The sequence below is a fragment of the Anopheles maculipalpis genome, chromosome 3RL (assembly GCF_943734695.1).
Source record: "Anopheles maculipalpis chromosome 3RL, idAnoMacuDA_375_x, whole genome shotgun sequence".
Classification (NCBI taxonomy): Eukaryota; Metazoa; Arthropoda; class Insecta; order Diptera; family Culicidae; genus Anopheles; species Anopheles maculipalpis.
In genome coordinates this window covers 65395854-65417995 of record NC_064872.1, presented here as the reverse complement: position 1 = coordinate 65417995, position 22142 = coordinate 65395854, and the positions used below count along the sequence as shown (strand labels likewise).

At 44.7% G+C, this 22142-nt stretch overlaps 6 protein-coding genes across 6 annotated transcripts in view; 4 read left to right on the top strand and 2 right to left on the bottom strand.

Moving 5' to 3' along the window:
* Window positions 1-22142, top strand: part of LOC126562120 (sialin-like) — a 293788-nt gene that overhangs the window by 132473 nt on the left and 139173 nt on the right. The gene's annotated exons all lie outside the window — the stretch shown is intronic.
* LOC126562540 (uncharacterized) lies at window positions 1167-2281 on the top strand. Its single transcript, XM_050219085.1, has one exon. The coding sequence runs from the start codon at window positions 1173-1175 to the stop codon at window positions 2214-2216; it is 1044 nt and encodes a 347-aa protein (XP_050075042.1). The 5' UTR covers window positions 1167-1172; the 3' UTR covers window positions 2217-2281.
* On the bottom strand, window positions 5970-16140 carry LOC126561682 (uncharacterized). The gene is made up of 5 exons (XM_050217977.1): window positions 16063-16140; window positions 9042-9392; window positions 8658-8969; window positions 7920-8579; window positions 5970-6896 (listed from the first exon to the last, which is right to left on the bottom strand). The coding sequence occupies exons 1-5, from the start codon at window positions 16138-16140 to the stop codon at window positions 5970-5972; spliced, it is 2328 nt and encodes a 775-aa protein (XP_050073934.1).
* LOC126563403 (U6 snRNA-associated Sm-like protein LSm5) overlaps window positions 17879-22142 on the top strand; it is a 168539-nt gene continuing 164275 nt past the window's right edge. The window contains exons 1-3 of the mRNA XM_050220044.1: window positions 17879-17936; window positions 18023-18219; window positions 18327-18368. Coding sequence (XP_050076001.1) covers window positions 17891-17936; window positions 18023-18219; window positions 18327-18368 — 285 coding nt within the window. The 5' untranslated portion in view covers window positions 17879-17890. The remainder of the gene's footprint in view (window positions 17937-18022; window positions 18220-18326; window positions 18369-22142) is intronic.
* On the bottom strand, window positions 18529-19426 carry LOC126562993 (uncharacterized). The gene is made up of 2 exons (XM_050219600.1): window positions 19406-19426; window positions 18529-19158 (listed from the first exon to the last, which is right to left on the bottom strand). Exons 1-2 carry the CDS (start codon window positions 19424-19426, stop codon window positions 18538-18540), a joined length of 642 nt encoding a protein of 213 aa, XP_050075557.1. The 3' UTR covers window positions 18529-18537.
* LOC126562853 (uncharacterized) lies at window positions 20749-21677 on the top strand. Its single transcript, XM_050219446.1, has 3 exons — window positions 20749-21008; window positions 21096-21182; window positions 21251-21677. Exons 1-3 carry the CDS (start codon window positions 20749-20751, stop codon window positions 21675-21677), a joined length of 774 nt encoding a protein of 257 aa, XP_050075403.1.

The following is a 22142-nucleotide window of genomic DNA, read 5'->3' as shown; positions in this document are numbered from 1 at the left end:
TTTATTTTATTTTTAATTATATTTTTAAATTATTTTGCTAACGCGATCTGGGGAAACGATATACAGGTCCGGGACTCAATCCATCTTAACAAGGCATGAGAAACCAAAAGTCCAAGTCTTAAAATTCAATGTAAAACCTTCATGTAACAAAATTACAATAACCAACATTTATTTTAAATATCTTTCAGCAAATTTATTAATCTTCAATGATTTTGAACCACCCTGCACCGAGAGTATTGGACCCACTGCTGTAAACACATCATGACAGTCAGCAGCTTTATTGAAATCAATATGGCTGTTTAGCAAAATGTATAAGTGCAGCAAGGCGCATCTTTCCCGAACAAATGCCGTTAAAATGTGTGTTGTAACGTGAAAATCATGGCATCAAGGCTATCGCTTAAACACTTCCGGCACCGTTAAATAACGCACTGAAGTACGAGCTTGTATTTGTCAAATCGCATCTTAAAACAGTCCGGAATAGAACCCCAAACACACAGAAGTTCGTTAGCAGCAGCAGCAGCAGCATCAGTGACGTTTTTTTTTTTTGGTGTTGCAATTTTACAGCCCTTCCACAAATTGTATGCTTAAGAACAATGCTGGTGCAACACCGATTGCTTTCCTAGAGGTAAGAACCTTTGAATGGAATGTGCATACAAGTGCAATCAAAGAGAAAGACATACATTTCTTTTTATATAATTCTGTTTTAACCACTTTTGACGCTCTTCCTTTCTCTCTTCCGTTTGGTTTGCATCCCGCTCTGGCTATCGTGTTTGCACGCACGTTCCATGCCGTTGCACTTCGGTTACCGCAGCATAACAGCAGCACAGCATACTTTGGATCGATCGAACGCAACGGCCAAAACGGAAACCAATGTGTGTGGGGTCATAGCAGAGTTGCCGCTTTCGTTCGTTACACCACTTTCTATTCGACCGCACGTGCAAAGAAGAGGCAGTAGTAGCACAGCATTTGACCGATATATTCGTCTGTTGTGTTTTGCTCGCTATTACTATCCATGCGTAACAGCAGGCTAGCAGGAAGAAGCAGTAGAGGGCAACGGAAGTGGATCAACCACGTACGTAGTGGATGTGTGCGTGTGTTGTGAGCGGTCAAAACGATTCCCCAAAAACGTGAAGGAAAAGAGCTAAACGGTACTAAACACACCCGAAGTAGCCATGGATTCCCGAAGCGGTGGCGGCATTAGCGGCAGCAATACCAATACCAGCACTTGCCACAAAAGCGATCTTAATCTGCTGGTGAAGAATATTGTGAAAATTCTGCTCACCACCTCGAAGTACCTGCACTGTCCGTTCTGTGCCGACGAGTACCTGTTCGAGTTTACGCTCAAGCACCATCTGCTGAAGAATCACGAGCGTGACCTGGAGAAGATCGTCCGGTCGCCCGATGCCAGCATACGGTTTTGCGAGAGCAACATCTGCCCGTACTGTGGTGCACTGTTCTACTACATTTCCGCACTGCCAAAGCATATCATGAACAGCCACAGCCGCGAGTGTCTCATGAAATGGCAAGCGATCGAGCAGGAGAATAGTTTGGTGCGGAAGCTGGCCAACGATCCGAGCATTCAGTGCGTTCCGTGTTCACCCGGGTTGAGCGACTTTTTCGACGAGCTTAGCACGGGCAACAGTCGACCAGATGCCGGAAGTGGTGGTAGAAACATTATTCAACTAGCGAAACCTTCACCGTTGCTGAAAACTGCCCTCCGGAATGTGAACCGTATTACCAACGGGGCCGCCGCCTGTACGCGGATGGACACTTCCGGTGCATCGGCCTGGTCTAGCTTTGGGTTCGACACATCAACAACCCAGCAACCGCCACGGCGCAACCTTACCAACCAATCCGTCCGACGGGAGCTACACTTCGGCGATGGCTGTGGTTTGTCTGGGGATGGTGCGGCCGGTGGTACCACTGGTTCACCGTCACTTTGCAACCTTATTACCGGTAGCTGCTCACCCACACCGAGCAACGAATCGGGTTCGTCCGCGCGTAAAGCAAAGTTCCAGCGGAAACGGTTCAATCTGCGCTCGATCAAGCCAAAGCTAAATTTCCGGAAGTATGTTCTTTCGAAGTTTTCTAAAAAATATCATTGCAAGATCGTTACCAGCACGCCGAACAACTTCCTGGACGATGGGAATGGTAGCCGCGATTCGACCCGGTTCCTACACAATCAGGAACGCTGGAACAGGATACATTTCGAATGACGAAGGTACGGGTCGCCGTTTTCGTGCGTCATCGAGTATCTGTGTGGGCTGCTGTTTTGTTGTGTGTGAAAGCTCTCCCCTCCCCATCATTTAATTAACTAAATCTGCCATCTGCCTCGCGTATTTAATGAAACAAATCTCCCGAGAGGCCGCAACTGTCGAGCTGCTGTCGAGTGCGCGCCTATACACCTCCAAATCCAATTTGTGGCTGTGCAATCATTTCTTTCTGCAACATCTTTCGTGTGTGTGCGACTGTGTGCGGATAACTAGTGAAAAGTTACATTACAGGGTGTCGATCCATATAATAGAATCACTTAAGAGGGGTATGTTTCAAATAGAAAGTGAAATATTGCAAACCCGATTGTGGAACTTTGCAATCATATAGTGGAGTATAGCATTCACTGAGAGGAAATTTGCATCGCGGCTGTGGATTGATGCAGCTAGCTACTGGTTTAAAGATGCAGTAATTAGAACAATTTATATAACAAATTGTAATTCAATATAGAATTACATTTTGTTTTTATAATTTAACAGGGGAGCTGTAAACATTTAAAAACACCCATTTTATCATTGCTAAATTACAGAATAGGGTTACAAATCTATCACCTAGCTGAATGTAATATTCCACCACATGATTGCAATGTGCCACAATGAGCTTGTAATATTTCACGAAAAATAATATCCATTAGGTGATTCGAAAGTTCAATGATATGGATTGAAACTCCCCCCTTGTAATACGAAATGTTGAATTTTCGTTATCATCGCTTCATGCGCATGGGGCAATGGAAAACTGTGGAGAAAGAGCCTGTCAGTCTGTGATCAAGGATAAAGGGGGAGGTGCGAATGCGAACTGCCTTACGAATAGAAGGCAAATCACGTGGCATCGTAGCATGCAATGTATGTTTCCCTAGCCCCATATGGGAAACAAGCCTTGTGACACTACAAACAATAGAGGAAGGAAGACGTGAGTTGCTATGATGAAAGATCTGTTTAACGTATGCTGTTAAGATATATACTGTGGAATCTCTCGAAGATGAACATTTTTAACATTCTCTTAACTTTCCATAAAGGTCCCGGGCCACAAGAAATTTCAAACTGTTGAAATGGATGTTTTCTCCTCGTGTATAAGTAGCCAGGTTCTTAAAAGGCGAATTCAATGCGAGAAAATGTCTCAAACACTCATGAGAATCTGAAATATAGATTTTGAAATTTCCTTTAGACCGCGGCCCTGTACATACCATGTCTCTCTAAAGCCTCTCTTAAGTGCTGTCGGGGTGTGCATTTTGGAGAGATTGAACTGTACATACATACAAGAGGTGTCACATTCATAATACTTGCGATTCATTAGAAGGGGAATTTGAACAATCTGATCGTATCCCGTTCCTGGGGAATTGTTATTCCATTGCTTGAAAACTATTTTTAAAAAATCTCAAACACCAATATACTTATACAACTCTGGACCAATATTACAATATATGCCACCCAGCGAGGCATATTCATTCCGCGTTTATCGCTTGCAAGAGTTAGATCGACCATTTAAAAAAGCCTAAGGTTAAAGCTCGTTGGAGTTGAATATTACAATTTACAGATGTACGAACAAGAATAGCGTACAGAGCGTTAGAGGGAACTCTTGTATTACTTAATCGAATAGCAGTAGTAGTAGTAGTAGTAGCAGTAGTATCGTATTTGATTCACTCGTTAATTTATTACCTTCGAATAATCGAATAGTGGATAGAGTTTTAAGTCATCTAGACCCCGAGCGACCGGCGGAGCACTGGTTAGCACAGGTAGTAGAAAATATTTAAGCATCAAAATAATTTTAAAAAAATACAAATGAATTTAAATCTCTCGTTCCCCTTTGCCTTGTTCGATTGAAAACTAAACTCTACAATGAAAAGTAAACCGTAAAACACCAACTTTTTCACCTATTATATGTATATGTCCCGGATAATGGAAGCTATTATTATAGTAAACGAAACGAAAACTCCAAATATATTGAAGAGAAGGTAAAAAATTACAATTTTTATCGCTTCCCTAGCGCGCTTCCAAAAAAAAAAAAAGAAGATAAAAATAAGAAAAGAGAATTTAAATTAAAACAAAATACACGGGATGGTTTTTGATACATCCTACAGAAACGGAAGCAATTATCTTACTCTTACTAGCCTTACGCGGAACTATATTCTTATTAGATATACAACGGAAAAGAAAACAAATAATTAAATAATTATGATATTAACTAACCGTCGTAATCTTGCCATACGCCGGAGAATGGTAAAACAGAGTAATTCATCAGCGTAATAGTTATATATTTCGTAAAACGGACTATTAACCAGGAGATTCGTACCGAGAGCGATTCTCGTACCAAAACCGGTAGTAAAAGCGTAGTATCCGAATCCGAAAGTAATAAGCAATTTATCGCCAACCAAGAGAATCTTGTTAAAATATTTCTGTTAATAATAAAATCCGTCTCGTATTGTAATTCCGTAATGAATCGATTTCGGAGGTGGTTGTGCTGTGTTTGGGTGTGGGTATATACGGAACGAAAAATCATCCTACAACGCTGTGAAGACACGTTTTGCAACCAGGCCAAGCTGCTGTTGGGTCCTACCAATGAGCCTGTACCACGGAGGTTGCCCGTCTTCATGTCCTTACTTACTTACTTATCAGGCGCTACAACCGCTTTACGGTCTTGGCCTGCCGAAGCCGAATCCGGAACCGCTCACGGTCCCGCGCCGTCGTTCGCCAATCCGTTATCTCGGCCTTGATGGCGGATGATTCCACGCCATCATCCCACCTCAATCTGGGCCTACCACGCCTCCTCTGTCCGTGTGGACGGCCTAAAAGGACTTTCTGAGCTGGGGCGTCCAGTGCCATGCTCCACGACGGTGAGGTCGTCATACAGTTCGTACAGCTCGGCGTTGTAGCGGCTCCTCCCTTGTCCTTTCCCCGAAGAATACTTTCCCCACGGGCCATGGTTATAACCAAGCGTACAGAGAACAATTATATGCAGCGAGTTAAACTCGCAAGACATCGCACGACCCGGATCGGATAAACGAAGAAAAAAAACACTTTTCGTGCAAAAGTTTTGATGAAATCGTTAGCTGTGCAAGATTTATGTTTTATCTATAATCATAATCCTCACCTTAAACATCGCCCATCTTTTTTCTTCTGATCTCTTCTTTTCCGCTCCATGGAGGGAGGTCCTCGTCTTCCTCTCCTTGATATCCTTCCTATCTTCTTCGAACTGCCTTCCTCTACAATGGAAAAAAGTACTGAGCAAATCGTTTTTTCTTTCTTTTTGCTATGCTTTAAGTGTCACCACTAACCACCTAAGTCTCTAGGTAAGCGACGCATAAAAAAAACAGCTCCATTTACTGTTTTGAGCTAAAATCTTTCCTTACAAATTCACCGGAACAGCGAACACTCTAGTGCTAGGTTGGGCGCTAATACTTCATCTCTCTTCGGAATATCAGAAACTTGTGTTTTTTTTTTTTCGGAACTTGCGGGTAAATCTGGAAGCCTGTAATGTAACAAACGGAGCGAAAAAAAAAAGATAGCGCGACGTTGCTTATCTAAGCTCACTATTGTATCACGCATGCCTAATGGAAAAGCTAACTGGAACGTTACAGAACGTTCAACATTTTCGCATCCAAAAACAAAATACTACCTTTGAGGGCCTGAGAATCTGGAGTCTGGATTAATGTTTCTGGCACGCAACGAAGCTATTATTCGCGCAAAACTATCCGCAACACTTTAAAGGCGTGCTATTTCAGTTAAATTGGGATTAGATTTCTTCGCACCACCACCGGAACTTGCCGCACCACCGAGGCTCGAATAGTAGCCGGACTTGTCGGGTACGTGTTCCAACATGCCCGCACCACCACCACCACCGGTCAATGGTGCCGTCTCGAGACACTCGCAGGACAGACTGGAATCGGAACGGTTGTACGGTGCACCGAGCAGATTCTCGGTCGATTTCGTAGTGATCGTCGTGGTCGTGGTGGTGGTTTCCTGCAGGAACTGGGTCGGCGGTGGTGCATAGTTTTCCACGTCGACAAACGCCGAGTACCGTTCGTAGCCATTTTTCTTCGGTATCGAGTTCCGGTGCTGGATGGTGATGGTGGTTTGGGTGCGCGTTGCCGTTGGCAGGTTCGCCTTGGTAAGGGTGGCTCCTGCGCCGCCGACCTCGAGATAGCCGTACCCGTAACCATACCCACCGTACCCTTTCATTGCGAGATTGTCCCAGGATTTGGGCTTGTGTACGGCTGGCAGTGGTGGTGGCGGAGGATAGATGGCGGCAAGCTGTTGCTGCTGCTGTGAACCGCCACCCGGATGGTGTTGCGGATGGACGTACTTCTGGATGTAGTAGTGGTGTTGGTGCGTGTGTGGAAGTCGGGTTCCACCGCCACCACCACCACCACCACCACCGAGCGGGACGAGGGCACCGCTCGCAGAACTGTTGCCCCCGGCCGGTGGTTTCTTGTGGATTGAGCCGGATGCGGACACGGTGGTCGATTCGCTGTGCGGTTCCCAGTAGAGCGTGTCGGTGCTGATGGAGGTGCTATAGGAGGCGGGCGAGTTCTCGGCGGCCGGGTTGAACTCGCTCGAGGTGCACGAGTGCAGACTACAATGACTGGCGAGACTAGCGTTTAGGTCATACACTTTCGAATGATGATGATCCTGCGAAAGGAAAAATGCGAGGGTTTTTGGGATGGAAATGGGCCGGTGGCACGGTGTAGTTGGAGAGAGAGGGGGGAAGCAAAGAGAAGCCAGCATGAAGATTCTCACTGTTTCTAGCGTTTAATGTACAGATACACTACAATATGGAACTACATCTCAAAATTGCCCTTAATTTTCTATACCAGATTGTACAAAAAATAAATAAAGTTTGTATAAAGCTTGTTCTTTGTGGATTTTGCAATATCAGGTGAATGTCATCAGGGCCGTTCCTCCGTAGTGAGGACTGACTATCCAACATTCGATAGCCGGCGTGGCGTAGAAGGTCCTATCAGGTTCGTTTCGTTTCGTTCCGAAAAATATGGGACTTTTCCATCATTCTACAGAAGCTGTAAGCTTTCCTGCGATGAGGGAATAGTTATTAGCAAAGTGTCTATAGAAAAAAGCCCTTTGAAAGAAAGGTCTTTGAAGAAAGACCTGAAGATTGTCATGTCCTTTTTTCTTGGGCCTCTTAAAATATCCTCTTTATGATTATGATTCAACGAAAATCGCCCGGGAAGATGGGTACCTGCTATCACAAAAATTCCAAGATATCAAAGTAACATACTTTTAGAAGATCTGATCTGACATGGCAACCCTGCTGCCTTCTAGGACAAAAATACCAAGATATCAAAGTAACATACTTTTAGCAGATCTGATATAGAAATAAACCACATGGCAACCCTGCTATATATAATAGTTCGAATAATATCGTAAAGACTAGAAACAATAACACGCGATATAAATGAAAGGAACAGAAGAGGGATTATTGAAAAAAACCACAGGGAAGCGACTGAGTTAAAGCATGCTTCACATTGTTGTAGCATCCGCATCCATCGCCATTTTACAAACCCACCACCAGTGTCTGTTGCGAGAGCTATGGCTCGAAGCGCAAATACTAATTGCGGGAAGAGGATTCCGGGACTGAACCGAATAACTTCACCGAGTAACCTACTACTAAGCCGGCACTAATCCATCGAAACTTACGTGCTTATCTTTATGGCGATAGAGATAGTTTGAATGTGACTGCTGGTGTTGCTGTTGCTGTTGCTGCTGCTGCTGCTGCGGTGAGATATGTGGCTGTGACTTTGGCCTCGGTATACGATCCTTACCACCGATTTCCTTCGCCTCCCGATCACGGTGTTTGTGCTTGTGGTGATGATCTTTGTGATGTTTCGACTTACGCCTCGACGGAACACACTGTGGATCACAGCAAGGACTGGCGAGATCGTACGCATCCAGGCTGGTGTTATCCTTCTCACCGGCTCGGTTCTTATCGCTACTACTACTACTACTACTGCTACGCAGAAAGTGGCCCATACAGGGATTGCACGAGTGTCCGTGCAGATGGCCGCTGCGTCGCGTGGACGACGATTTCGATGCTTTGGTGTCGTAATTGTGAAGACTTTTTGTTGGCGAGGCAGAGGCTGGTTGCTGCTGCTGTTGCTGCTGCTGTTTGCAGCCCATGGAGCTACTGTCTAAGGAGGAACCACGCATCATATGCTGATGGTCCTTGCAAAGTTTGGCCGCTGTTGGGTTGTTCGGTTGAGCACAGTTGGAGGTTGAGTATTCCGTTCCGCTAGCACTGTCGCACGCACCAGTTGCTTGGGAAGGATGGATCACGTAACGATAGTTACTGTCCAGGCACTACAAATGAACCGAATAAATTGGAGGGTATTAAAATAATAACCATGGCCGAATTACTCCAAACAACTGAAAATTTACATGATAGGCCAGCATGAATTGTGCCGGTGGTGGTACAATGTACGTTTTCTGTCGGAGCAACTTCTTCACGTCCTCGGTGGACGCAGCCGGACGGCAAAAGGAAGGCCCGGTGGAACCGGATTCCACATCCGTCGTCGAGCCCGGATCACCATCATCTCCACTGGTGGCGTTCGTTTTCTTTCTCGCCGGTAAGCTGTGCGTTTTCCACTTTCCTTCCAGCAGTTCGCGTTCCCGCAAACAGATCCTTTCCAAATCGGCCATCTTACTTTTGAGCAGATCCTGCAGCTGGATGTACTTGAGGTGAAGCTCCACCTGGTGGCGAAAAATACCGGCAAAAATTAGCCAACAATAAAGGACAACTTATGGCTTAAAGTCTGAGCATACCTTCCGGCAGCAGTCCTCAAATAGCACCACCATGCGCATTCTATTATCACAGTTTTTGATAAAGTTGACCAGATCCTTGTGTTCGGCCTTCTCCATATCGTAACCGTTGATCGAAAGGATGACATCCCCTTCGCGCATCCCGGCCCGGTACGCAGGACCATCGTACTCGACGTAATCTACGTACGTGATTACCTCGACCTCCTGCTCCTTCTTGTAGTGGATGCCGTAACTTTGCAACGTAAAGCCGTACGATCCATTCTTCTTCTCCACGATGATCGTACGCCGGCGTCGGTCTTCGTCCGGTTTGGTGGAAGTTACACGGTCCGGTTTCACCTTCTCGAGCACCTGTGACTGTAAGCAGAGAGAAGAGAATCACAGTTATATTAGATCAGATTACTAGATGTATTGTAGGTAACTCCAAATAATTTCCCCAGAGGACCTCCCAGAGGTGACATAAATGGACCATCCGTACTTAGCGGACGACATATATGCTTCGCTTCTTTGAATTCTGACGGACATATCAACGCCATCACTTCATCTGAACTTCCGTCTATGTGGACGGGTTTAAAAAAAACTGTACGTACTGGGTCATTCGGTGCCATTCTGATGATATGACCATGCTGCCGGAGTCTAGCGAGTCATATTCTCTGCATAATGGTAAGATTACCTAGCTCGCCATTGTCCGAAGGATCTTACCATAAATGTTTTACCCCAATTGTGAAGGTCATCCAAATGTCACCTCTTTAGAAGCATTCCCACATAGTTGTTTCAGTCTCGAAGATAACCTCGTTTATTTCAATGTCTGGTGCAATTCCAACAGACTTTTCCTGTCTCTGGACAAATGCTGTGACATTTGTTATGGTCATTCGTAAGGCAATATCGAGCATGATCATCGTGGCACTAAATTTAGTTAAGTTACCATCGCAATAGATCCTGAAGTATGGCTTGATGAACTACTTTCTGTTCTAGTTGATATTCATATCACCCCGAATAAGGCAAACTACATGCACAAAAATCTTCATTTCGGTAACTAACTCGCACAATTTTGGTCTGAACCAATCGTTCAGCATACCGTTGGATGCGACTTTGAGGAAAACTGCGAAAAGAGTTTTTGTGTAATAACTCGGCAGAGGTTGGAGGGATCGGATTAGAGCGTTGCACAAAAAGATGTGCGGCTCCAAGACGCATCTAACGATATGCCGAACGACCCAATCGGACCAGAAATGAGCGAGTTATCGTAGATTTTCCACGGGAATGCTTTGGGTTTTCTGCAACAACTGGGCGGGAAGTGGAGGGATCGGGTTGGAGTATTCTACAGAAAAGTGGACGGCCCTAAGACGCATCCAGCGGTATGCTACTCATTTCGGTCGGACCATAAATGAACGAGTTATCGATGATTTTCCATTTGTTTGGGAATGATTTGTTTTTTTTTCCGCAATAATTGGATGGATGGTGAAGGAATCACGTTGGAGTATTCTCAAGAACGGTGTGCAGAGCTTAGACGCATCCAACGGTATGCTTTTCATTTCGATCGAACAAGAAATGAGCGAGTAATGAGCGATTTTCCACGAGAATGCTTTAGTCTTTCTGCAATAACCGGGTGGAGTGTGGAGGAATCAGATTGGATTATTCTACAGATAGGTGGACGGTCCAAAGATGCATATAACGGTAAGCTGAACGCTCGGATCGGACCAAAACTGAGTGAGTTATTGTTGAGTTTCCACGGGAATACTTTGGTTTTTCCGCAATAGCTAGGCGGGAGGTGGAGGCATCAGGGTGAGGGTTTTCGGCAAAAAGATGTGCAGTCCAAAGACGCATCCAACGCTATGCGGAACGTCCCGATCGAACCAAAAATGAGGGAGTTATCGCCGATTTTCCACGGGAATGCTCCTTTTTCTGGACGGGAGAGCATACCAGGTGTGGAGTTAGCAAATGGAGGCTTGAAAAGTAGACTGAAAATTATTTTCTTTCCGTCGTGACAAATATTTTTCTGTGCCAGTGTGTGTTTTTCAAAATTATGTTTATTCATCCACATTTTTGTTGCTTTCTTGAAATATGTTTCAAAAAGACCTCCAAAACGTGATTTTTATTATCGCAGAGTACTAAGGGGGATTTTTCAGTTACTACCGGAAAATTCTACCAACAGCATTCCCGTGGAAAATCAACGATAGCTCGCTCAGTTTTGTTCCGATCCGAGCGTTCAGCATATCTTCACCACCCGCCCAGTTATTCCACGAAAACAGAGCATTCCTGTGGAAAATCAATGATAACTCGCTCATTTCTGGTCTGATCGAAATGAAAAGCATCCGTTGGATGCATCTGCACACCTTTCTTGAAAATACTCCAACGCGATCCTTTCACTTGCCGCCCAGTTATCGAGGAAAAACCAAAGCATTCCCGTGGAAAATCTACGATGAGTCGCTCATCCCTAGTCCGATCAGAACGTGTGGTATACTGTTGGATACGTCTTGAAGCCGCGCACCTCTTTCTACACCAACTATACCCGTTTCCTCCTTCATCAGATACCAGGCGATGCGGGGTAGCAAATGAAAGTTTAAAAAAGTAACATAAAATAATTTCTTTCCGTAATGATAAATATTTTTCCGTTCCATTTTTTTCTTTCTTTAAATCTCTATATATAAAAGAACGTAAAGATATGTACAATTATGATTATTGGCAATGAATATAGGAGCAATAGCCAAATAGCCTCATCGGGATGCTTTACATATTTTCGATTTCGTTTTCTATTACTGGACAATTTGCACAATTCACATGATGAAGAATTTAAACACCGTGCGTTTGTGCGATTTTTACAATTCGCCAGGACAAAGTCACGATTTGAAAATCCATGGCTGCCGACAATAAATGTTAGCACCTATAACACATATACAACCGTGCAAAACTGCCATACTTCACGGCCATTCCGTAGAAGAAAATGTATTGTAATCAAGCAGAATGTTGAACATTTCTATCTTAAGTTATTAGCAATTCGAACAGTATTGTGAACGGAATAAAAAGGTTTAAGGTTTTCTGATTTCAAAGTTCGCAAGCATCCCAGAGTGTGCATGAATCCCGGAGTTTGCGGGCACAAAGGTAGGTTCTACCGGGCCTTTTACTAGTTCACAATAATAAATAATAATAATAGTAGCCAGACATCATCATAAGTAAAACATTAGGCTTCTTGAAATACTTTCGGCACATTGTTTTCGATGTATGTTTTGCGAATTTTATAACAAACCTATCCCATTCAACAGACTAACAGGGTTTCCCTTGCTTTGTTGGAATTTTCTTTAAATTCATCTAAAAAGAAAGCTTGAAAAATAAATATGTTCCTTTACCGCCCTTTGTAGTATGAACAAAACACAAATGTAACTCAAGTGGTACACGTGACTCTCGTCTCCATCATGCCCCTTTCTCAGGTACACTACTTCCAATCAACTAATGCTTTCGTGCGAAGGGGTACAGGCATGCTCTCGATGCCCATTTTTGTTTTTTGAAGCACACGTTCCTACAGGTGGTGCTTTATAAATCCGGCAAAAGTCCCTCTTCTCGCATGAATGGCTGCCGACTTTTATGTAATGCTGCTGCTATCGCACGGCACACATCCATCCCAGTGGCAAAAAAGATAATCACAACACACTCGACTGCAGTGAAGCGAGTGCATCCTGGCCGCATGGCCTTTGTTTTATCCCGCTATTGCCATCGGAACGCAGAAGCATGATGACATAGCTGTAAATGGGATGTTTTCGTTAGGACGAGGCAAAGAAAAGACACTCCAACTCATATCCCCCATCGGGTGGGGATAAGTAGCATCACTTTTGATTATGCCACGAATCTTGTCCCATTCGCTATGTCCTGCTTAAGTGAAGTGTTGGTTGTTTTCGACCTATAGTGCCGCTAGTTGAGGAAAAGGCCTTGCCCTGTGTTCCTGAAAGCCATTTTTTCACTCTACTCAACCGATGGAAAATGACGGTCCTTGAGCGAAATTGTGTGCCCGGTGGGGTTTAGATAGTATGCCAGAGTGCAGCACACACACACACACACACCACTGGAACCATTTAATTTCCAGGAATCGTGTCACCATCATGGCGGTGGCCCACAAGTAAAGCTACTCTCCACCCAAAGAAGATGGAGAAGGATAAGCGTTTCGTAAGCTATCGATTTCTGTTCTGCCTCGGTGTTCCACGTTTTTTGTTGTTTATTCCTCGCTTGCACGCTCCAAAGGGACCGATGGCGGCAACCACAACAATGTAAATCATACTCTACTGCTGCCCTATGCTGCCGGCTTATGTGAGTGCCTTCGCTGAGTGTAAGGCTTGAGACGACGACTTACGCGGGTTGGTGGTGGGTAGCACAATCAACAATAATGGTCGCAGGCCACGTGAGCGTCAAGTGTGGAAAGTTGTCGTTCGGCGAGAGCGCGGTCGTATGTCACGTGAACCGGTGGCGCGCCATTTCCTCGCAAAGATAATGGAACTGAGACACACTGGTGGTGGAAAATGGTCGAGACTGTAGTAGCAGCACACCGAAGAATGTCTTGAAGCTCATGAAGTGTGTGGGCATGTGGGCGAGAACCGGAACTAACAAGGATCTGGACAAATAGAGAATGCTTCTGGGGGTGAACAGACCGAAAACCGCAACTGCTGCACCAAGACCTTCTGCAAGCAGTGTGAAGAACCGTCGGGACACTTTTGTGTGAGCTTTTCCGTGTTGTAATACACAGTGTGAGAAGAAAATAGGCAATATGGCATCGTGGAGTCGAGAAGCTGGAGGGTGAAGGGTTGTAAGCCGTACAAACAAACACGGAAATGGTATTCTGGCATGTTTAAGGCTTTTGAGACGTTCATTGATGGATGCTAGCACAGGCATAGTGTGAGAAGAAGAAAGCGATAATAAGAAAAAAAAAAGACTAGGAAGATTCTCAGAACCAGCAGAACCCCTCAAGGATGATGTAGTAGAAAAAAAGTAATCTTCAATTCATCGTTTTGAATGAAAGGTAGGCACAGATGAGGAGCATAAGATGATAGAAATGCCATGTGGCACTGTTACAGTTATTAAAAGAGCCTCATCACCGTAAAAGGAGGCACATTTTGTGAGGAAGCCAGTGGTACCGCGGGTGGACGGAATTGAACATTTCATCTTTTTAATCTAGAGATATTTCCTTACCAACCAACGCGCACAGACACACCGTTCGTTGCTAGGGGGAATAATCTAAGCAAACGAAGCTTTTTTTTTCGCTTACTAAGCGGAAAAATAAATCCTTCTTGATAGCGAGCGAACAAGGACGAAATGATGGCGGGTGGCATTTTTTTAATCGCTTCATAGTGCTGGCTCCACAAATCGGTAACGAAAAGGGCACTTAGCATTTTGCGACGCAATATTATATGGATGGGGAGGTTGGGAGAGGGGGGGGGGGGTAAGTAAATGGAAATGTAAAAAATAGTATGTTCAAACATGACAGAGAGATTAAATCAGACAGACTTTATAGATTTGGCAAAAGTCTGAAAATTTACATAACTTAAAGTATGGAGAACCATCGTCTGCCAATCCAATGTCCAGGCATTTCTGGTGGATGCGTCAACGCATTCGTTCCATTTCAGCTTACCACAGCTCCCCTGTCCATGTGGACGGCCCAGAAAGAATGTACGGGCTGGATCATCTGATCCCATTTTCATTACATGACCAGCCCATCAGAGCCTGGCGCGTCTAATGACCTGCAAGAAGGTGAGATCATCGTATACCTCGTATAAGGCGTTGTGACTTCATTCAGTCCTTCCAAACATACAGGACCAAAAATCATTCTGTACATTTTCCTCTCGAACACGGCTAAGAGGTCTTCTTAAACTTAATGACTATCTAGGTCACGCCGGCCGATTAATGGCTTGCAAGATTTGGTGATACCTCGTTGTTGCATAGTCCGTTTTTACTACGGAGTAACGGTCCAGATGTGATTTGAGCCCCGGACCGGCCGTTTGAATCCTGGCTGTCGGACTGTAAACGCCACCGGGCCCGCCCACGTACGTGCGTATGTGAGTACTGGGACTGTAATAGATCTTTACAATCCGATCTTCGTCAATTGCGACAGGTTGTTTGAGTGGAAAAGTTTCTTCCGGCTTCAGTATGACTGATTGACGGTCACCCCACTTGCGTGTAACTCAAGATCTATGTTGTTTACGGGCCTGAGATCAATCAGAATGTAGCTTGTTCAGCTATATAGGAAAGCTTCAAATCAACAACTTCTATATCATCAGCGTGGGCCTGGGTCTGGAATGACTTATAGAAGTTGGTTTCAGAAGATCTGGTTTCAGAAGATCCGGCTCTGAGTCTCGCACCAGAGCATCTTTAGCACCAGAATAAAGAGAAAACAGACTCGCACATCTCCCTGGCACAGGCCCATTTGTAGCAGCAAAGGCCCCTGAGAGTTTTCCATCCACCTTCACCTGACATGTGACGTAGGTCACATACGCCTGGTAAATTTGGCCAGAATGTTTATACATCTTTATTTAATGAAGAATTGAAAGTAAAAATAAAAATCAGTTGCTTCTTCGGACCTTCGGACAGTTTGAAACAGTTCTCTTACCAGAAATGCCTTCCCTTGCCGTGTATCTCACCATATCGGCCGATGCACACAAAAACAAAGTAAGAAATGAAACGTGCCTCACCCACCTCGCGCCAACAGACTAACACGCTACTCCTAAATGAGAATGTTAATTACATTTTTCTTAACAGCACGTTCTCGTCTCCATTGGAAACGTATACACGCACCCGTCGCATACTAATGGGGCAAGCTCGTGGTGATATGAGTACTGAACAGAAAAAAAAAGTAAAACTACGGCATGACATCAGCAGTAGAGACACAGCGCACAGCAAGCTATGAAATGATTTCCCGCGGTGGGGATGATTATTGTTTCCCTATGATATGCTTCACGTTCAGTAGCCCGCGCCCAGCACTTTACTGTGGGCAAATTGCTTCTTCCGTCAGACATACACACCATTTCCCTTGGATGTGCTTCAAACTTACCGACGATAATTCCAGCTCATCGTCGCTGTACAGATTGTTTCCGGAGCGATACTTCCGGCTGTTCCGGTCGGGGTTCATCTTGTGATGATTGAAAAGGCTTTCTGCTAACTGTATTGATCCTTACGGCGATGCCCGGATCCGTCGCACTGATGATGGCTGGACGCTTCGTCGAATCGAATTGCAACTAATCTTTAAATCATTAGCATCATCCCACACCGCTTAATAGGCAGTATTCGGACGAGGGTGATGGATATTTCGTTGATTACATTTACTAGTTCCCATCCAAACACTTTTGGCACTTGTTTCGCAGATGGTGTACAAGGATTCTCCTTTGTACAAATTTAAAATGCACACATACTCCACCGTCCTACACACATGGGTATTTGATCCCTTCGGTATCGTTTTCTTTATCGCTCCTTCTCTCTCTCCCTCGCTCCCTCTCTCACGTTCGACAGTCGCAGCGTTTGAAGCGCGTGGCAGGAACAATCGATTTTTGCCCCTTTTTTGCGTAATTTAAACTTCCCACGTTCTGTACAGTTTGTTGCCATCGATTTTTGCCTTTATCCCTCCATAAGAAGACGCACGCGGCTCCACCTGCTTGGATGCGACTGCGGTGCATAGGTGACATGCGGGCAGGGTCTGTTGGCACACATGTCCTGAATTATTCGCACAGATGAGGGAGTGGGTGGGGTGGAATGAACCCAAGGAACACACCTTTTGGTAAATTATACACTACTGAACCTCTTTTTTGCACTATTTAAAATAAAAACGCACACTCACAGACACATAGCATCACGAATCACGAAAGCTCGATCGAAGTAAGGAATAACCACCCTCTTTAGGACATGGAAGAAACTGGTACACACGCACAATCGTTTCACAGCTGGGCAGACGACGACGAAAAAAACGACTGCTACGATTCATGCACACACTTCAAGGATACGCGGAACAAAGTGGACGGTCGGTCGCCATGTTTTTCCAGATCCCTATTTTATTTTACACCCTTAATCACAAAGGAACTTCTTCTCCACCAACGAAGAAACACGAATCAACGGAATTAATGAACAGCAGGACCAAAATCAGATGGATTGATGGAACGAGACAACGGAAGCAGAAGACCGGATATCTTGATAATTAACGCATCCGTCCGATTCAAAACCGGACACGCACCGCTGCCGGACACGATGGTACGGAAAGGTGGAAGAACAAAACGGATAACACTAACCCGCAGCCACCCGGTTACACTATCCGCATGCCATCCACTATACTGCACCACCAAGCTACACCAAGCGCTTTGTGCAGGACGGCACTGATAGTAGATGACCACACCGTGCGGATGCTAGTGGCTGCCTGGCGTGCAACTAAATGTGACAGTGTCCGTTGTGATTGTGTTTTGTTCCACAATGAACCAGCATAGTAGTAGGACGCATGTGCTGAAAATTGCATCGACTTTTCATTGGCAATTGTCAAATGGATGGCAGGGGCCTCGAGGGCAACATTTTGAACTTGAGTTCAATGTACTGCAGTAATGTCGGTTTTTTATTTGATAGTAATGTGTGAAATACTGAAAAATCATATTTATTTTAAACCTTCCACAGTGGATGTAAAACAATTTACAACGATTTTTTCAACTATGTGTCTGTAGTGTAAACGGTGCTTGAGCGCAGCAGTGTGACGTTTGAAACGTCAACCGATGTAACGTCACGAACACAGCATGTAAACAAAACATTTTACCGGCGTCTCGGAAACAAGCGAACGCGCTTTTCTTGCACACTTGGCGGTGAAAATTGTATAAATCGAGAGAATTCCTATTTGCGCTCACGTCATAATGGCACAGACAGCTGTGGCGAACCAATCGACCCTGTTACCACTCGGTATGTATCGCTGTTCATCGTGTAACATCGAACCAGACTCGCACAAACGGTATTTAATGTCTCTACATTGCTTTCCAAACACACAGAGCTGGTGGATAAATGTATCGGCTCACGGATACACATTATCATGAAGAACGATAAGGAGATCGTAGGCACGCTGCTTGGCTTTGACGATTTCGTCAACATGTTGCTCGAGGACGTGACGGAGTATGAAAATACACCGGAAGGTCGGCGAATAACGAAGCTGGATCAAATCTTGCTGAATGGGAACAACATTACAATGGTAGGCAACAACAACCCGATGCCGGACCGGAAGTTACAATTTGCCAACCAGCTAGCTAATGAATGCCACTCCTCTTTATTGTTTTCCCATTATCCCATTCCACGTAGCTCGTACCCGGTTCCAGCGGTGACCTTCCCGAGGCGTCCTAAGCTCGACACCTATATGTGCGCCGTTTGGTGTGAATAAACAGGTGTGAATTAATACAATTATGATACAAAACAAAAACAACAATCGGACTGTGTAAATGATAAAAATGTGAAACGAATTCAAAAAAATGGACAGCACAGTTTTATTGTTTGCGGGTGAGAAAAGGGTCCACTATACGCCGGAGGTGAATATAACCGGCATTGCTTCCACCTCCTTAATATTTTCCTTGATTTCTTCCTCCTTATCCTTGTCCACTTGGTCACTGCCTAGTACAGTGAGCACCGCCCCAGGTGTAGTGGAAAGCACTTTGGGTAAACTAGTTGTGATCGGTTCCACCGTCGTCGTTAAACCATCTTCCTCATACGCTTCAGTAGTGAATACTTCCGTTGGAGTACTATCAGCATACTCATCATCCTCATCAAACACCTCCGTCGTGGTTGTATCGGTGGTGTACTCATCCGATATGTCCTCCCCAACAATAGTGATCTTTACAACGCCCTGCGCATCTGTATCATTGGTATAGACCAATTCTTCCGTTTCCGCCTTAATGTGATGTTCGTCCGGGGTCAGTGCAATGTGCACGAGCGACGGAAGTGCATTGGCCGAGTCGAGATGTGGTACGGACGGGCTTTCCAGCTCAATCCGACTGTTAACATTCTGTTCCGTGTCGTCACTAATCACCACAAAACTGTTGGCAATGTTGGTCAGAGCTGCCCCAAGACCGGCGGCGAAGGTAGTGTTGCCGTTCTGTGCCACCGGTACCGCACCGGATTTGGCCAATAGTACGCACAGCTGCAAAAGAAAAAAGGGTAGCAAATCGTTTTCATTTACTACTGATCAATTAGTGTGTTGGGTGAATCTGAATGAATGAATATAAATCTCTATTTAAAAAAATCTATTTTTTAGGAGTCGAATTTTGATTTGAATGACTCTTCAATAAAGATACATTTGAATGGCTATTCCTAAAAGATTCCTCAAAGCACAACACTAGGATTAGTCCTTCGGTCTGTACGGGAATAAGTAAAATAACACCACGCACCACAAAAATCACAGCGTTCATCTCGTATTCCGTTCCGTGTACCGTTGCTGCTGCAGCAGTTCTCGAGCAATAGAATCGTACTAAAATTCTGCCGTTACTAAACCCCGACTCGTACCCGCTTTATGTGTGCCCAAGAAGGACGATAATAGATAGTGTACTCTCGGTCCGTCGAGAGTGTGAGACAGAAAAAAAGAAAAGAAAATCGGTTTGACATTGTGTTCCCCTGCCCAGTTGGACCGAACCCCAACACGGACGGACGACGCATGGCGTTACTGATTTGTCGTGAAAATTAGCATCTTTATCGTCACATGGGGTCGTGAAGGACTAATTTCTCAGTGCCTATGTGCAACACGTCACTATTGCGCCGATTATTTCGCTTGTCGCATTGCAATCTCCTTTACTGGACTGGTGACCAACCAACACACTGTGTGTGCAATTTTATTTCAGATGTAAAGAATGTATATGAATCATTAATGCAATAATCGCGAAAAAAGATGTCTCACGAGAAGGAAGCGTGGGGTGCTGTACTGTGCCCATTATCATGTCTTTAGGAGCAGCTTTTTGGTGGATACCTTCACCCGATCACGGTCTATTAGTTTGGCAGTCACAAATTTAGACTTCTGACAAGATGTTAATGAATTTCTAATGTTCGTTCCTAATGTAATGGAACAAGGCTCACGAATTGGTTCGGTTCGGTAAAAACCTATCAAATAACATGCTTTTAACTTGATCCTTATCGCCTTGCCTTCCTAGCACAAAAAAATTTTCTCTAGAAATCTCAAAAATACAGCAAGAATTTGTCATTGGTTTTTCGTGGGAATAATTCGTCAGCATGAAAACAACATTCCGAAAGAATTAGATATGATTCATCGATCATGAAACAGCTGAGAAATGCTTGCCCTTGGTTGGTATCATAGGTATCAAAGAACTTGCCCAACATGACGATGGCGAATAGGACGAATTCTTCGATTCGTCAACCATACCCAATAGGCGAGATAGCCATTTGCTCCTATCGATTCTTCCTGGTGTGAATCTTCTCGACCCGATAATTAGTGACCCGTTTCTATGTATCGGTTGATCATCGATCCCTCCTCCGGTTTAATCGGTAACAGCAACAGAGATGGGATTTTTTTTCGCTTGATGACGCTTTCCGTTCGTTGGTTGTAGAGACGACAACAGTAGCTAACATCCGTATGCTAAAATTGGTGCATGGTACCAGCACAACACGTATATATAGACCTGCTGTAACACACTGGAGAACGGTGTCATTCGCATGTGAAACATCCAGGGAACGGTGAGAGAGCTGCGCGCACAATTTGATCAGCAAATTTAGCTAAAAGAAAATGGTTACGAAAGGAAAATGGCCACTTGTAACAATGGTGGTCATAGTGTGCTGTGGTGTGTGTGGACTTTACGTACAAGCCGGGCCACTTCCGGAGGAACAAACAACCGATAGTGGTGCGTCCACAGCCTCCGCAGAGGAGGAAGATAAAGGCTATCCACTCAACTCGCTGTACAGTCCGATCGAGTATGGCGCCACCGTTGACAGTGATGAGACGGCTCTTATGGCCACCAATAGCTCACAAAACGGCACCAAGGAACTGTAAGTGGATTTGTTGGAGAGAAAAAAAAGTAGAGAAGCTTCCAATTGGATTGCTTTAACCTTCCTCCGAACTAAAACTCGTTACAGATACGTGATTAAAGCGGTTGTTTATGAGATTGGAATACTTGCCGATGTTCCGGAAAATGAAACGCTCGAGGGTGATGAACCAATCACGTAAGTTTTCGAGTGCAAAGGTTCTTTAAAGTGATAACATTCTAACGATTTCTTTCCTACTTCTGCAGCCACCAGCAGGTCGATCTATCCTTTTTCAGCCACGGTGGTAACGATACGCATCTCAACCTAGGCGACATTCCCGTCCCAATACAAACCAGTGTCCAGGGACAGGTGTTTACGGGCATTGCCCCGGTACACGTCGGTACCGTACCGACCAATCTGAGTGATCTACTATCCGCGCTTCCGATTGCCGGTACGGTGGTAAACATTTCGCAAACGAACAGCTCGTACGTGGAGGTACACAAGCACAACATTAGCGATGCGGCCTTGCTGTTGGGCAGCCAGCAGCAGGACCTAACCAGTTTACCGTTCGGCACATCGGTCAGTGAACCGCTCGTACCGGCCAGTGTGGATGAGACGGTGATTGGGCTGACGACTAAAACGAAACAACTGCCGGAACCGAGTGCGGAAGGGAAGGAGAAGAACCATGAGTAGGGGCAACAGGTGGGGCGTGTTTTAGTCGTATAAGCTTGTGTTTAATGTAAAGGAAGGTTAAGATGAAATATACTTTTACGTGATTTGTAACTGATTTGTTTATCGGTTTTCCCTGGGGCTGTTGGTAAGTACTGACTTATCCAGCCAGTAGTCCTTGCTGGTCCATTCCATCTAAATTTGAAGTCTAGTTTGCTGTACAATAGCAACGGTACAACTTGCCATTGTAGTCATGGTCATTCCCCACACGTACAGGCAGCCTTCCTCTCGTCGGTTTTGAATAGAGTCAATGCCGAAGGAGAAAGTACTCGAACTACTATTGACTTTATAGTCTATTGAGCTATTTGAATGGACAGATGCCTCCTCTCCAGTCGTATGAGGTATTACACGTTATACATGTTTAATTTTGTAAGATAAATAAACAAGACTCAAATAATTATTAGAACTTTTTTTTTCGGGGAATTTGAT

Excerpts from the sequence above, each read along its gene's own strand:
- LOC126562540 (XM_050219085.1), top strand. The coding sequence starts at position 1,173 with ATGGATTCCCGAAGCGGTGGCGGCATTAGCGGCAGCAATACCAATACC.
- LOC126561682 (XM_050217977.1), bottom strand. The coding sequence starts at position 16,140 with ATGAACCCCGACCGGAACAGCCGGAAGTATCGCTCCGGAAACAATCTG. Across the intron at positions 9,393-16,062 it reads ATGAGCTGGAATTATCGTCG|TCACAGGTGCTCGAGAAGGT; the intron begins GTAAGTTTGAAG and ends CTCTGCTTACAG. Across the intron at positions 8,970-9,041 it reads TTGAGGACTGCTGCCGGAAG|GTGGAGCTTCACCTCAAGTA; the intron begins GTATGCTCAGAC and ends TTTCGCCACCAG.
- LOC126562993 (XM_050219600.1), bottom strand. The coding sequence starts at position 19,426 with ATGAACGCTGTGATTTTTGTG. Across the intron at positions 19,159-19,405 it reads TGAACGCTGTGATTTTTGTG|CTGTGCGTACTATTGGCCAA; the intron begins GTGCGTGGTGTT and ends TTTCTTTTGCAG.
- LOC126562853 (XM_050219446.1), top strand. The coding sequence starts at position 20,749 with ATGGTTACGAAAGGAAAATGGCCACTTGTAACAATGGTGGTCATAGTG. Across the intron at positions 21,009-21,095 it reads CAAAACGGCACCAAGGAACT|ATACGTGATTAAAGCGGTTG; the intron begins GTAAGTGGATTT and ends AACTCGTTACAG. Across the intron at positions 21,183-21,250 it reads GAGGGTGATGAACCAATCAC|CCACCAGCAGGTCGATCTAT; the intron begins GTAAGTTTTCGA and ends CTACTTCTGCAG.